The following is a 17,268-nucleotide window of genomic DNA, read 5'->3' as shown; positions in this document are numbered from 1 at the left end:
CATCCACATAGCCACACATCCACATGGTACCACCACTCTCTGTCACATAGAACTGGGGCGGCAACACCGGTATGACCTAACAGGTACACAACAGTTCTGAGATATTCCAGGACAGTAAGTTATAATGTATCTTTTTAGTTTAATTATATGCTGGACGCAATATAACTTACATTCTTATTAAAGAGTGCATATTTGATTCCTTCTAAATCAATACAGAGAAAATGCTGATAATCTGATTATAAAACCGATAATTGCACTGGAATATTTGTTCAATATTTCATTAATTAATAGTTAAAATATAACTTTGATAGTGCATTTCCACAGTCTTTTAAGACCAGTCCAGAAAGGTTCCATCATCCATGGCAGTTCTGGCGAGGCAGTTCTACCCGTTCAGAGTTGTCCAAAACAGTCCTGCCTTCTGGGCATGAACTGGCTTAGCCTACTCCCAGTTTATTAGGCACAATGCTGCACAGCAACACCCAGCAGCAGGAGGGACAGGAGCGTCCAGCGGCAGGGGTTAAATACCTGATAATTCAGAGTTGAGGGACGTAATAAAATAGGTATATAAAAAAAAGAAAACAGATTCTTCAAGCTGACGGCAGGGGGTTATATAAAAAAAGAAAACATTTTTCAAGCTGACGACAGGGGGTTATGTAGGAAGATGAGGTAATATAGATGAACATTGAAAAGAATGATCACTTACCCCTAACTAGCAGGAAAATTGTCTTTTCCAGAAAAATTGTCGTCTGTCATTGAAACAAAATGTCTTCCTATTGCAGTAGATAATACGTCAATTGCCATTTCAAGTATCTGCTTTGTCGTGCTTAGCCTTCCTTCATTATTCACAGTATGAGTATTTTGTTTTGTTACACTGAACTTTTTGATTTCATCATATCTGTCTCTCTTGATGGTTCCTTTCGTATCGTTTGCTAAGACTCCAACGTGCTTGCATACTTCAGCCTTGGTTACCTAATGGAGACTCTCCAAGCTGCTCGATCTCTGGCCGCCTCTCAGATCAGTTCCTTATCCCTGGTCACAGTCTATAACCTCGACCCAGGTCTTTTTCGGTCTGTCTCTCACAACCCTAACACCGTCGTTTACACTTCTCATATTCCGCACCCAATTGCCATCCTCCATCCTCTCCACATGGCCAGATCATCTCCATCTACGCCTCCTCATCACAGCACCAATACTGTACACTGCAGTCCCATTCTTCCTCTCAACTCTTCAGTCGTAAACTAGCCCCCTCCTCCCCCAGACTTACGCATTTAAAGACGCACTACACAGCTACCTAATCATTGTCATTTCTGTACGTTTGAGCCTACGAATATCCACTTCCTTTACTGCCCAGGCCTCATTACCATACAACATTAAACTCCTAATACATGCTGCACAGCTGCATACAAAGATCCCTTAACATGGAGAGCAAGCCCTCTGAATGTTAGCAGAGGCAACATCTCCCTGAACTTCCTCCAACCACTCAATATTCTAGCCCCACCTTCAGCGCATAACATGTCCCCCAAATAACAAAACTCTTCCACACACTCAAGAGACTCACCAGCAAGATCAATCCTTTCATGCCTGACGATCTCTATCCGACACACTGCACACACGATTTCAGCATTACCTCACAGTTTACCTTTAGTACCACTACATTTCTTATGCACCCACTTATCACAAACACTGCACAAGACGGAGTTACTTCCAACACCCTTGCGACAAACAGCACATGGCCACCACCCCAAGATATCATCACTTGTTTTATTGTCATTTGAAAAGCTGGTCAGCTTTTCAAATGACAAAAAAATAGACTAGAATTAAACAGTGCATTTATTGTTGACAAACTCATAATGCAAAGGATCATCACCTATATAATAAATTTGCCTGAAATAAGTATTTAGCACCCATCACCTTGTTTTGTAGATTTGCCGTGGTTGTCAGTGTTGTGTGAAGACCGTGCAATCAAGGGCAGTGGTTCAGGTGGACTCTTACAGTGTTCTGGCAGGAGAATATTGGCTCAGGTCGTGCACGGCAGTAATGCGGACAACACCTAATTGTGTTCAGTTGGGCATTTAGTCCTCGTTTACCATAGGAACATTACATTCTTGGCTGAGGAGTTGGTTATGTAATTGTGGAGGCTGGTACCTCATTTACTTGATTCAGCAGATGTGCATTTCCAGACTACTTTGCAAGTGACGATTAGATTTATTTTGGCTTCATTCTTTGCACAGCTATTTGGTTCTTTTCAAATCCATTCCCTATTTTTTTCTCAAGTGAATGAGCTTATTACGCCACGAATATTCTTTCCTGCATCTCTAGAAGACCGCTGACTTTGATATACCGGACAGCAGTACCTAAATGCTGTACAGCAAACTCACTTGTGTTATTCATCTCCACCTTTGCTTTGGAATCGTCACACACACACACACACACACACACACACACACACACACACACACACACACAGGAGGAGCTAAGTAAATTAGACAAAGGAAAAGCAAATGATCCTGATGAAATTTCGTGTTGGATGCTACGTGAATGTGCAAAAGAGTTAAGTAAACCATTATTTTTAATTTTCAAGAAATCCTTGATTCAAGGTAAACTACCTGATATCTGGAAGAAAGCAAACATTGTTCCCTTATTCAAGAAAGGGAATTGACAAAATCCACTTAACTACCGACCAGTATCACTAACCAGTGTTGTAAGTAAGGTATTAGAAAAGATTATATGAAAAGCTTGGGTAAATCATCTAGAAGAACATAATATTATAACAGAAAGACAGTTTGGTTTCAGAAAAGGAAAATCATGTGTTACTAATCTGTTGAGCTACTATGACAGAGTAACAGACACATTTACAGGAAAGAGAAGGATGGGTGAACACTGCAAAAAACTGCATAAAAAGAGAAGTGATAAAGACTTAAGGAAATTTAGTTTCCCAAATAGAGCAATTGATCAGTGGAATGCACTACCGAATGAAATAGTGTGTGTCAAAACAATTCACAAATTTAAGGATATGTACGATAAATATGGTTTAAGACACGGGACAGTACGAGCTTGACTCATTCCTGTAAAGATACAATTAGGTAAGAACAATTAGGTAAGATCACAAAATCACACACACACGCCCGCGCGCGCGTGTGTGTAAGCATGTAAATTGAGTATGTGCCTTTTTTATTGCTCTTTCATCATCGTCCAAAAGTTTCTCTGTTTTTCTGTAGCTCATCAACGTCATTATACAGTATATCAGTCATAATACCTACTGCCGCCTCACCCGGTCACAAAATCCTCAGTCATATTCGTCAATTTCTCAAAGCCACAGCCAAGATTACTTCTCTAGTCAAGATTCAGGTTCCAAAGCAGCCTGACAGTAACTATGTGTTCTTATTACCCCTTGTTCTGGGCCAGATTTATACGCCGTCCTAAGCTAAAGCTATGCTGAGAGAGAGAGAGAGAGAGAGAGAGGCTACTCATACCTTGATGTCATCCACCAGTACCATCGATCAAAACAACTCTTCCGCATTTAAAAATATGACTAAAAACAATGGCCACTGCAGCATACTAGTACACGTTTATCATACCCTACTTTGACAGATTTTTTCCCCTTCTTTTTCTTTTTTTTCTCTTTTTTTCAAGACATATTATATCCCTTGTTGGATGAGATTTTTCAGTTACATCCACAGAAATGTTGTTATTGTATGTACAGTCACATGAAATACAGGGATCTTTTGTGGACATAACGAAGTGTATTGATCCTTTAGAACATAACTGGACACCTTCTGCGTAATACTTTCTCTCTCTCTCTCTCTCTCTCTCTCTCTCTCTCTCTCTCTCTCTCTCTCAAAATCGTGTGGGCCTGGTGATTTAGTGGTTCAAGCGCCCCGGTCGAAGTGACATCCATCCACAGGTACGATCCCTAAGAAGTGACTAGAGGCTTTTCAACCACATATTACCACTAAGGGAAGTAGGCTGTGTGTGTGTGTGTGTGTGTGTGTGTGTGTGTGTGTGTGTGTGTGCATAGGTGAGGTGCTAGCGTCATGGAGTATCGGGATCTTTCAATGATGATGATGATGATAATGATACAGTAATGTGTACGTAGTGTAAGTTAACCCTGTGTATGTGTGTCAGGTTGTGGGTGTGGGTGATGTGGCAGCGTCACGGGGTGTGGGGGTGTTCCAAGTGACGCTGGACCAACGTGACGCCAACGCCACACTGACTCATCTCACACCAGTCCTCGCTCAGGCTCGCCGGGTATGTAGCGTCACATATACACTAACTTCTCACATATATTCAGGTTTAGGTGTATAGTGGTGGTGGAGAGGGACGCCTTCACGTGGTGGCGCTGATATTACCGAGTGATGGATCTGCCTGGGTATATGGACGTCCCTCAGGTCTTTCCTTATCCCCCGAAAGGTGGATGATGGACTGCCCGAGGAGGGCATCTCCAGCCTGTTCACCGGGTTCACATTTCAGTTGAACCTGGGGCAACAGCAACAACAACAACAACAACAACAATTACTACTACTACTACTACTACTACTACTACTGCTGCTGCTACTACTAGTATCCCCTTTTTATTATACCCTGGCCTAAAATTGCCATCCCTCTATCTTGATACAGTACTGACTTGTAACAAGAGATTGACAGTGAAATATGATGCTAGTCACGAAATGCTATGATGGGATGTACAGTTTTGTGAGTTTTATTCTGCCACTGAGCTACGTGAAAAAGGACGAAAATCTGGGCCTCGTTAAGGTAAAAGGAGTATAGTATCAAGAGAATACACTTATGTTGTTAGTCATGAAGAAGTGCTATGGAGAGGATGTAGAGCCCCTATATTGTCTTCTCCTGCCACTGAGCTACATGTAATAAACTGCAAAAGGACAAACTTGTGGTCCAAGTTAAGGTAAAAGGAGAGTAGGTTTAGTGTCACGTGTACAGACATTGCATAAGATAACTGGCTTGGCTTCACACGTTCTATCTTCTACTTCAATTGTGTGACGAATCTGTAAATGGTCTTGGAAGTAAGTTTTGTACTGGTTGGGTTAGATGTTCCCTGTGTTGGCCCTTCAGTGTACTGTTTTGACACTACCTTTACCGTGAGTTTCGTCCTTTGGCTGCTTATTTAAAGTGGCTCAGTGGCAGAAAAAGGCAATACTACGACTACATCCTTTCCAAGCCAGTTTTTCGCGATTAGTATGAGATTCTGGTGTTACATTATTATTAAATGCCGCGGTGGCTGAGAGGTTAGCACTGCTGACTGTGAAACTACCGGCATGTTAGCATTAGGGTTCGAATCCTGGTGCGGGCAGCTGGCATCACTCGACTCTTCGTGGGTTTGTAGGTAAAAGAAGTGCCAGGGGTAACAATGTGTACCGGGATATTGGGTGAACAGCCCGCCACAGGCTCAAACACGTACGTCACGATGACCACTGTGGCTATGGTCGTACCATTCTAAAGTGGCGGTTTGGGTGGGGCACGAGCCTCTGTACAGTGTTGCCACGTTTTCCATATTCGCGATGCCTCTCTCTCTCTCTCTCTCTCTCTCTCTCCTGGGGGGATGTGCATCACCCTAGGGAATTTTGTTTCCTTTATGTCTTATAAACTTGTGCTTTCATTTCTTTATTTTGTTTTTAATTATATTATTGTTTTACATATGACGCCAGATGACCTTGATGTTACGGCGCTTTTTCATTGAATCATTCTCGCCCTCCTTCCTTCCCTCCCTTCATCTTTCCCTCAGCTTGACAATGCACTCAACACTGCCCCTGGCCTGCCTTCTCTCTCTCTCTCTCTTTCTCTCTCTCTCTCCTGGGGGAGATGTGCGTCAATTTTGTTTCTTTTATGAGTGACATAAACTTGTGCTTTCATTTATTTTGTTTTTATTATACAGTATCTAATTATGTTTAATTATAAACTTGTGCTTTCATTTCTTTATTTTGTTTTACAATATCTAATTATGTTTAAAAATATTATTGTTTTACATATGGCGCCAGATGACCTCGCTGTTGTGGCGCCATGATTTGTTTTCATTCAATCACTCTCTCCCTCCTTCCTTCCCTCTTTTCCTCCATCTCTCACTCAGCTGCACTCAACACTGCCCCTGGTCTGCCTCCCCCCCCCCCTCTCTCTCTCGTCTGTGGTATTTTAGGATACATTTTGGTTATTTTCTTTTACGTTATAATGTACATATTGTAAATTTGACTTTATTTCCACACCACCCAGGAGGTTAAAGTCTTGGCGCGTTTTTTTTAAGAGGTGTCCCCAAACAGGCCTACTCCTCTATCCCTCACAGATGACCAGGTCGGACTGGGTGTGTGTGAGTGTTGCCGCTCACGAGGGTTTAGTGTATATATTTTTTTTTTACTAAGAAACTGGCATATATTTGCTTATATTTCTGCACATTATCTTATAATCTTACCAACCCCAGAAAGACGGTAACAGCCAATAAAAGTGACTACTTTTTTTTAAGCAACACTGTAAAATAATTATGCCACGTTTCTGTATTGCCGTATAAATATTTTACGCATAATCAGTTTACTGTTCTTTCATATATTATAATACACACGTTACCATTATATTCTTATGTGTTTATCTTATTGTGATGCCTACAACATATATCAGAGTCGTTCACATAGCGAGTATGGAACACGTGGCAACACTGTACAGAGGTTCGTGCCCCACCCAAACCGCCACTTAAGATTGGTACCACCATAGGCGCCTCATGGCGTCTGCTCTCACCTTTTTTCTGTTACGTTACTGTTATAACTGAACAATCAAGATGGAGAAGTGGTAATTTTTAGCCATTTCAAAGTAAAAATAAAAAGTATGACAAAGGACATTCCAAATATGCACAAAATCATCTGATGGAAAAAAAAAAAAAATAAAAAGGATTGAAAAAGTTATCTTCTCCTGGTCTTCTCGTTCATAATATTCTGTTCCTGCTTAACACAAGACAATTACATTCAGTTGTGAGTGAGTGACAGGAGCCAGAGTGTTAATACTGTCACCAACAACCCTCACATGACAGGGACAACTCTAACGCAGGACGATTTCATTCAGCTGACTCATGGGACCATCAGTATTAACGTTTCAATCTTATAACAACTCCTACGTGACTCTCTCTCTCTCTCTCTCTCTCTCTCTCTCTCTAGTACGTGGGGTACGATAAAATACTACAGTATATGAGACGTTCTTTACAAAGTTTACTCACCTGCTTAGATCAAAAGTGCATTAATTTCTGTCCCACAAATTACACTCATCATAACCTCGGTGTTTCCCATAAGCTGTACTGTACATGATTCGTGTAGTGTCAGGAACCAGAAAGGGAATACAGGAAAGTGGGAGATGACATAGTAGATGTATAGTGATTTGAGACATACAAATATTTACGTTCTCTTCAGACATACTCAGTTCTCGTGCAGGTTAAGTACTTCACACCAAGCTGAAAAAGAGGAGCAACCTTGGTACGTCGAAAGCAAATTCAACAGAGGTATTCTTATACAAAGCTGACTATATAGCAGCGTCGTTTTATTATTTGAATTGTCCTCTATTAATTTCTACGTCTGTAACATGTCGGGAGATATTTTCTTTACTCCACGGGGAAACAATTAATGCAAGTGAGTGGATGTTTGTAGCTTGTCACGATTCAGACGCTGGTAGAATGCGATGAATTGGCTCTGTTCACTGCTGCTGGCCAAATCTGCAGCCTCAGGAAGGGAACGCAAAGAAGACTATTTTATATATACACAGCTGACAGTTCCTTACCTCAGCGTAAATAATGGCACCGACTGAAAACGGAAGCTCACTTACCTCTCCCAGAATGATTTTAGGGGAGACAGAGAACTATTAGACATCGAAATTGTAACACAACTTTCTCCCAAAAAAGTATCCAGTAGTATTAAGGGGTCTTTAAGAATAACCCGAATTCCTGATGGTATAGCTACTGGCTTACGTCTCACATATATGCTAAGAGTTAATTTCCTAAAGCCCAGTTCAAGTAGATATAGAATCTTAGGTTTCATCAATATATGTGACTGCCGACTTGCAAAGACTGAAAGGCTACTACTGTCACTTCTTGAATTTGTTGTCTTCAGACTCTCACTTAGGGTAGGTATGTCTCTTCTGTGGACTGTGGTACTGTGGTTCACCAGAAGAGGTGGTGTCAGGTACAGTAAATTCCTATGGTAATTTAATGGTGACATGAGACCTATGGCCTCTGTAAAGAGCATGGGTACTATAGGAAAATTTCTAGCTCCATAGCAAAGTTGCAAAGGAGATGGAAGGTATGTCTCTGAGGTAGGAATGTGTAAGTCTTCTTATTTTAAAATATCACTCTTCTTCTGTTGTGTTCCATCTCCTACGTGGTCCTGTTGTTCTGATGAGTGTATTGTGTGGCTGTCTCTACACTCGCACTGCCCACAAACACGGACGTTGCCGACGTGAAATTAAGTTTATCAGATAACAATGTGCTTAAACAGTCCAAAACATACTTTTCTACAGCCGTGTAATTGACCTATGTGTTTCAGTTGCCCCATAAGGAGCACAGGAGCCCGGGGCTAGGCAAGTGTTGGTCGTGACATTCAAGATGAGAGTGACCGGCCTCACTCATCCCTGAGTGGCACTAAGTGAGCAATAAACCCCCAACACCACCCCTTGGATATAAACCTTCACTGGCTCAATCCAATTGGAGCGCTGTAATTACCAACTAAACCACCAGGCGCCAAAATTTGGTTATATGGTTACCACCCAGCGTAGTAAATGGTTTCTTGGTGTACGGGAAAACATTTGGCTTGTCATTCAATGTAGAGTCACCCACAGGCAGAAGGAAGAGGAAAGGATGAAGGAAAGAAAGACAGAAGAGGGAACGTAAAGTCACCCGTAGGCAGAAGGACAAGGAAAGAATGAAGGAAAGAAAGACAGAAGAGCATGAAAGGAAAGAAAGATGGGGGGAGGAAAGGGCAGACACCCGAGAGCAGCACTACATCGAGTGAGTGGATGGTGAGCACCCCCACCTACCAATATATATATATATATATATATATATATATATATATATATATATATATATATATATATATATATATATATATATATATATATATATATATATATATTATAGCAGATAAGAATAACACGATCACAAATGTCACAGTTATCAACAAAGTAAATATAGGTAGTGATCATAGAATGGTGGGTTGCACAGCCAGATTCAATTTCAGAAATGAAAGAAAGAAGATAATTAAAGCTAAAAAGATATGCCCAATAATAATAAATGAAAACAAAGCAGTCTTTCAGCTGGAAATAAGGAACAGATTTCAGGCTCTAAGTAATGCTGAGTGTGACATTGATGAGCTGAATGACAGACTGACAAAAGTGCTAAGAGAATCAGCAGAGGTAGTAGGAAAACCTAATACAACCAAAGTTAAGAAGTATTCAGAAAAGACACTCGAGCTTATGAATAAACTAAAGGAAATGAAAGTTAAGACAGAGAAAGACGAAATAGAACGAGCAGAATTAAATAAGCTTATCAACAAAAGACAAAGAGAAGAAAAAAGAAAGAGAAACATGGATCAGATCAAAGAAACCATCAAAAATAGAAAAAGTCTGAAACAGGTCCGAAGTAAAATGGCACTAGGAAAGCAACAAATGACATCACTGAAAGAAAAAAACGGTGAAATCATTAAATGCAGAGATAAGATGGTGAAGAGAGTTGAAGAATTTTACAAAGAACTGTATGCATCAAAGACAGTAGTACCAATAGCTAACTTTTCAGTTGACACAAGTGAAATACCTGAGGTAACACCAGACGAAGTAAATATTTGTCTTAAAAATATGAAAAGAGGAAAGGCTCCTGGAGAAGATGGAATAGTAACAGATTTACTGTTGGATGCAGGAGCAGAAGTACAAAATAGGCTTGCTTACTTATTTACCCACTGTATAAAACAGAAGAAAATTCCCAAAACATGGTGTAATGCAATAGTTATTTTACTCTACAAAAAAGGTGACTCAAAAAATCTTAGTAACTATCGACTCATTAGCTTATTATCAGTTATTTACAAACTCTTCACTAAAGTCCTTACGAACAGAATAACAACAATTTTGGAGGAAAACCAACCTTGTGAACAGGCAGGATTCCGAAGCGGGTATTCGACCATTGATCATCTACATACAATGAACCAGCTAATTGAGAAAACTATAGAATATAATAAACCATTTTGCTTAGGTTTTGTTGATTACGCAAAGGCTTTCGACTCAGTGGAGCACATAGCAATTATAAATTCATTGCGAGAACAAGGAGTGAATGAGAACATTGTAAACCTGCTCGAAAACATATATAAAGAGGGAAATGCTACAGTTAAATTACATAAGAACTCAGAAAAAATTAAGATTGAGAAGGGCGTGCGTCAGGGAGATACAATTTCACCAAAATTATTTACAGCATGCCTAGAAAGTATTTTCAGAAAGGTAGACTGGGAAAACAAAGGAATGAACATTGATGGAGAAAAGCTAAACCATTTGAGATTTGCAGATGACATTGTCCTAATCTCATAAACAGCGGAGGCATTGCAAGAAATGTTAAATGACCTGAACATAGAAAGTCTGAAAGTAGGACTGAAGATAAACCGGAGTAAAACTAAAGTAATGTTTAATCCACAAACACCAAAGAGCGTTATCAGAATAAGCGATGAAATTCCTGAAGAAGTTAAGGAGTACAACTACTTGGGACAAATACTAAAATTAACGAAAGATAATGATAGGGAAATAAAAAGACGCATTACAATTGGATGGAAAGCTTTCGGTAAACATAGAGACATTATGAAAAGTAGCTTGGCAGTTTGTATGAAACGAAAAGTCTATAACGAATGTATAATTCCAGCTATGACGTATGGTTGTGAGACCTGGAAACTGACAAAATCAATGGAAAATCAATTAATCCGTTCTCAGAGAGCATTGGAAAGGTCAATGTTGGGAATATCTTTAAGAGACAGGAAAAGATCAACTTGGGTGAGAGAGTAGACTAAAGTCAAAGATATTATAGAAGTTATAAAAGAGCAGAAATGGAGGTGAGCAGGCCATGTAGTAAGAATAAGGGATAGTCGATGGAGCAAGAGGCTGATGGACTGGACACCAAGAGATTGTAAGCGTAGCAGAAAAAGGCCAGACAGGAGGTGGAGAGATGAGATAGAGAAATTTGCAGGGAAAACGTGGCAAAGATTGGCTCAGTCAAGGAATTCGTGGAGAAGGTTGGGGGAGGCCTTTGTTCAGCAGTGGACTAGTTATGGCTGATGATGATGATGATGATGATGATGATATATATATATATATATATATATATATATATATATATATATATATATATATATATATATATATATATATATATATATATTTATTTATTTATTTATTTATACTAAATGTAGTTTTTTCTTTACTCATATGCATTTTGGTCGTCTAATTACTCCTGAAACGGATACTAGAAACCTCTCAATGATGATTCGTTTTTCGGTAGCTGGATGCAAGGAGTTAGATGGTCATTTCAACTTTTCACACAGTCTTGTTCTTCATTTAAGCTCGATAGAGACTGCTTTAGTTATGCTACTGGTATGAAGAACAATGGCGATTTATATTTATTTTTCGCGAGTTAATCCTTTCTTATATACCTGTGTCATTATGTTCCCTTGATATCCTCTCCATAATTTTATTATTCAAATATATATCTCTTGACTCCATCACTCTCCGGCATTAGGCTACTTACTTCCAGCCTTAACTCCTCTGTCACACTCCACCTCCTTCTCTGTCTCTCTCTGTCTACCTGTCTGTCAGTCTGTCTCCCAGAGGGGAGAGAGAGAGAGAGAGAAAGAGTGATAAGGAGGACGCCAGTAGGACGCAACACCAGAAAGGGAGTGAGTCAAGAGGTACGTACAGAAAGTTTGAAATTTAAAAAGAAAAAATGAGGGAAATATTCTAGTATAGGAAAGGATAAGTTCCAATTAAAATAAAATAATGTGATTACAATGATCCCTTGATTACCCGACCCTCAATTATCCAACACTTGATTATCTGACCTTTGATTATCCCATCCTAGATCGTCTGGCACTCGACTATCCACCCCTCCACCCCTTGATTAGCCAACTCGTGATTATCTGACCCTTGATAATCCAACCCTCAATGATCTGACCCTTGGATATTCGACCTTCGATTATCCGACCTTTGGGTATCAAACCCTCGATAATCCAACCATTATTTGACGTGATTATCCAATTCTCGATTATTCGACCTATAATTATCCAACCCTTGATTATCCAACCCATGACTATTCAGTGCTAGATTATCCGACCCTCGATTATCCAACCTTTGATAATCCAACACTGAATCTGATTCCCGGTGATCCAACTCTCAATACTCCTAACTTCACTGATCCGAACCTTGATTATTCACCCTTGGATTACTTGCCTCCTGGATTAACTGATAGACATACTGACCCTCCTACACGTTTCACCATTACTGCTAATGGGTGTTTGGAGAGAGACTCAGTAAGGAAGGAAGCGGAGTGGGAGTAGGAGAATGAGTGACAATGTGGGAGTGAAAGTAAATCAGTAAATGTTAATAAGGGACTGTGAGTGCGTAAACAGAGTGCATAGCAGTGAATTATGGAGTAAGTGAATAAGAATGAATAAGAGTCTGAGAATAATTGAGTGAGTGAGTGATCTTGGGAGGGAGGGAGGGAGGAGGGTGAATATGTTTGTGCAAACACCCCCCCAAAAAAAAAATAATAATAATAATCCAACTTTTTGGACAACCTGACCCACCCTTCCCCTAACATGGATATATAATAATGGGACCACTGTATAAAATACAAAATATAAATGTCCTTACTAACATAAATGGATCTGAACAGGCTCTCTCCTTACTAACATAAATGGATCTGAACAGGCTCTCTCCTTACTAACATAAATGGATCTGAACAGGCTCTACCAAGTTAACTTGATGCTAAACGTCTAGCCTCTCACGTTCAGCACTTGAAAAATAAGTCATCAATGAAGGAGTTCAAACAACCGCTTCAGATGAAGTAAGCAGACTACCAAAATATATGAATGAAGTAAAGTAACATGTACACTATTACGCAGTGCATAGTGGAGTACTACCTGAAACGCGTAGGCCAATTATTTTTCAATAGCAAAGTATGCTTAGGATTGATTGAACATGTTGTTAACTGACATATTTAAAATCGCATGGGATATGTCTGAGTTTGTGTTCTTACACCGTTACCAGCACCACAGTGCCATGACACAGTTGGGGCACTGCAGTTTCTTTTTCTGGGAGACTGCCTCATGGTACCATTCTGGTGTGTCTGTCAAGAGGCTTACAGTATACGGAAACCAACTGTATGATGTCCTCGCAAGCTAGGTAACGTCTGGTGCTTACAGGTAAAATAACTTATGGCATGGTGCCACCACAGATGTGACTGTCCACTCTTTGTATCATCCCCACAGGTGTGGTAACATACAGTACTGTATGTGATGCCGAACAAATGCAGTAGGCTATGGTACAGCAGCCTGAAAAAGGCTATGCTACAGTAGCCTGAAGTAAGCTATGGTACAGCAGCCTGAAGTAGGCTATGGCACAGCAGCCTGAAGAAGACTATGGTACAGTAGCCTGAAGTAGGCTATGGTACAGTAGCCTGAAGTAGGTTATGGTACAGTAGCCTGAAGTAAGCTATATAAAAGTATGACTTAAGCTATGGTAAGGCACCATGAAGTATGCTATGGTATGGCATCATGAAGTAAGCTAACTGTATGGTTATATGGTACCCACAGGTACGGCGGGTGTCGTGGTCGATGACGGTGGTGGTGGTAAGCTGTGGTACGCCACCGTGATGTAAGGTACATTTCATATGGTACCCACAGGTACGGCAGGTGTCGTGGTCGGTGACGGTGGTGGTGGTCAGCGAGTCATCCTGGTTCCTGGCCGGGTTTGGCCGCTGGTGCCTCGAGGGTCGGCTGGTGACGTGGTCGACGCGGCTTCTGGCCATCACCAGCCTGCCACTCCACCTACACCACCACCACCTACACTCCACCCTCGCCTGTACCAACTCCATGTTGATGCACCGAGTGTCTACGGCACCACTCAGGTGACACACACACACACACACACACACACACACACACACACACACACACACACACACACACACACACACACACACACACACACACACACACAGCTTAAACTATAATCCTGTCTACTTTGTCTCTGCCATTCAGTGTCATTGCTGAATGACGTAGCAATAACACACCCAACCTGACTATACTTTGAGAATTTAATCTTGCAGAGGTGACGCATCAGGGTGTGTGTTTCTTGAGAAGGAGAAATAGCCACAACGACAATATAGATAAAGTCAAGTTGTGTATGACTGTGTCTCTCTGAGCATTTGTTCATTTCTGTCACGAGAACGGTAATAGACATCGACCTAATTCGTTTTGCATTAGGTCAGAGTATGTCCAGATAGTGTTAAAATTACAACAACAACAACAACAACAACAAAAGGCGATCACGCGACTTGACGGCGCGGAATTGTTGGAAATCTATCTATCTATCTGTCTATCTATTGCCAGACGCCATAATCCCGTAAGGGTGGCCATCGCGACTCAAAAATATGCGAAAATCATGTTTTCGACTTTTTGGTCAGAAATAGTCATTGTGGGCTCAATGAGGGTATGACAACGAAGATAATGGTATCTGCAAACTTTCTGTAATGGAAAGGCTATTAGTTAGTCCCACAAATTTTTGCAGGCAAGCACTAGTATAATATAAAACGATTTTTTAGCAGTAAAAAACACCACGATGGTCTTGTACTTACAGTGTCTCAGTGGAAGTAAGGGGCTTCCTTTGCATATTCTGGAGACTATAAAAGCATGAAGTTTCACCAAGAGTAGGTTAGTCATCTAACTTTAATTGTGGTGGACTAAGACAGCCTGGCCTTCGACACAAACATCACGAACGGGACAGCAAGGGATTGGTTGTTGCAGTGCTTTTACAACTATTCTATCAAGTTACTTTGGTGCGGTCGGCTAATAAGTGTAAAGAATGAGTAAGTGCCAAATCTGTAATTTTAAATAACAAGTCTCATATTTTTAGCTATTAATTACTTGTATATGTACTTTAAATATTCTGTATAAATTTATTTATAAAAAGAAGCTATATACTTATAATGAATGATTCTCTTGTTGAGGATGAAAACGGTGGCTTTCATTAGACTTGGCAACGTTGTTTTTGCGACGTTGACACGTCTTGCGGCCTGACCCCGTGACCCGGATCGCTTATTAGCAATACCCCGCCATGGACGCATCTCCTTCAATTCGTTCTTGTGTCCTCCACAGCCAAGCAAATGAAGTGATTTACAATGTGAATAAATATTTCTTAGAAGAAAAGGCAAACAGAGGACCAATAATAATGTATACTTAGAAGAACAGTCTTAGCATTCTACGAAAGGAAAGAAATGAAAAAAGAAAATGTTGGCTTCACCGGGTTAGATATGGCAGCATCACTAGCGGTCACAGTCCTGAGGGAACCACGCCTAAAGTAACTCGATAGAATAGAAGGAGTATGAATCAATGACTTTTAAATCACAGCATAAGAAAGTGGGGACATTTTAAATCAGAGCAATATTATGTATGGAACAATTTGATATTTATTTAACAGTTTACTGTTAGGTCTGGAATATTTCATGCTGCCTGCCCTCCACCTTGAGTACTCCAAGTGTTAGCAACACCTTGTCCTTTCCACTGCTTTTGGCATTAATTTATGCAGAATGCTCAAACTGCAGTTGGCATCAGTTGAAATGATGCTATAAAAAACTGCATGGTAAATCCCAAAGACGTATGTTCTATTGGCATATCACATGGACCACCTAGCACACATCCATACATATTGGTTGTCAGTACTCCACCACTTGTGATAAGGGCAGATTTGTTTTTTTTCCTTGAGTTACTATACACTGATATTGTTATTTTCGAGTATATTTGTATTTCGGTATACATATGTGTAGCCTACATTTATCCCGCAGAATATTTCTTTTCAAACTGTTCTGTTTAGCAGGAATAATTTTGGTATTTAATGGCTAAATATTTGTGTGATTGGTAAAGTTCGGATATAGCATGAATATAATTGTTGCAAAGAAAATTACAATAAAATACGTTCACATTAATAGTCATGTGTTCCGTTAGATTTGATTTTTTGTTTTGTGTACAGTTCAGCTTATTTTAGGAGATACGAAGAGCCCTGCCAAAAATCACATAAAAAGATTATACGGGAATTCCCAGCCAGTAAATTTGACAATCTATTATAGACCATTCAGGTCGACAATGGGACTTCTATTGTCAGTTACAGGAGCGTCTAAACCCAGTCAACAATTCTAGACCAAAACTTTCAAAACCGAAAAATACATGGCAATGCAGCATGTGGTTTAAAACTTATGTATAGGACTCGACAGAGAAAGAACAGAATAACTGAAGAAATTTATTTCATTCTCTGAATGAGCCTGATTCACTGTCCGTTAGCATTATTCTCCTTTCATTCAGCGGTATTGTATACTTTCCTGTATCTCATTTGGCAATCTCTCTCTAACTATTGATCTATTGGAGTGGCACAGAAACACTGATAGTATGTAACAATGGGGGATCCTATGGTCCATTAAACTACATAATGTTCCAACTATACTTTCTGGGACAAACAGTCCACTGTACATCAGGTTTTCCCATTCATTGGTTGCCTTGGGATCCTCGTCTTCGCTAAGGGTAAACCTCTGGGGAGTTTTGTTCACGTTCTGTGGACGGGCACCACTTGTGTCCTTAGTGATTTTCTTAAACAGGATTTAAGAGTGGAACTCGGCTCCACCTGACACTCAGCTGCAACATGATCACTGTACTTCCTGCTCTGTCTTTCTGACCAGGGTGTATTTTCTTTTACATCATTCCCAAGAAAGCACAAAAATGATCAGCGAGGAAGCTGTTGGGCAAATGGGGCCGTCTGTAGCTCCGGGATGTAAGCTCGACCAGAGGGTATATGTAGAAGGGCAGATGGAAGTAAGACGGGAATGGCAGGTGGAAAGTGGATGGTGTAAGAAGGGTGATTGGGAAACAGGAGAGGAGGAATATAAACTGAGTGGCACAGGTATAGGAGGAAATAGAAAAATATGAGTATATGAGGTAGTTAGGGATGAAGGCTTTGCAACAGGGACAACGAAGGAGGAGCTGGGAAGGCAGGTGG

General features: G+C 40.3%; 1 protein-coding gene across 1 annotated transcript in view; it reads left to right on the top strand.

Moving 5' to 3' along the window:
- The window catches only part of LOC145390722 (uncharacterized), a 54,161-nt gene that overhangs the window by 24,036 nt on the left and 12,857 nt on the right, over positions 1–17,268 (top strand). The window contains exons 5-7 of the mRNA XM_080265516.1: positions 4,126–4,248; positions 13,818–13,853; positions 13,908–14,131. Of these exons, the coding sequence (XP_080121642.1) occupies positions 4,126–4,248; positions 13,818–13,853; positions 13,908–14,131 (383 nt within the window). The remainder of the gene's footprint in view (positions 1–4,125; positions 4,249–13,817; positions 13,854–13,907; positions 14,132–17,268) is intronic.

This window comes from Coenobita brevimanus, chromosome 15 (assembly GCF_032717465.1).
Source record: "Coenobita brevimanus isolate Jiangsu-jjx chromosome 15, ASM3271746v2, whole genome shotgun sequence".
In the NCBI taxonomy this organism is placed as follows: domain Eukaryota; kingdom Metazoa; phylum Arthropoda; class Malacostraca; order Decapoda; family Coenobitidae; genus Coenobita; species Coenobita brevimanus.
This window is presented reverse-complemented; position numbering and strand designations above follow the sequence as displayed.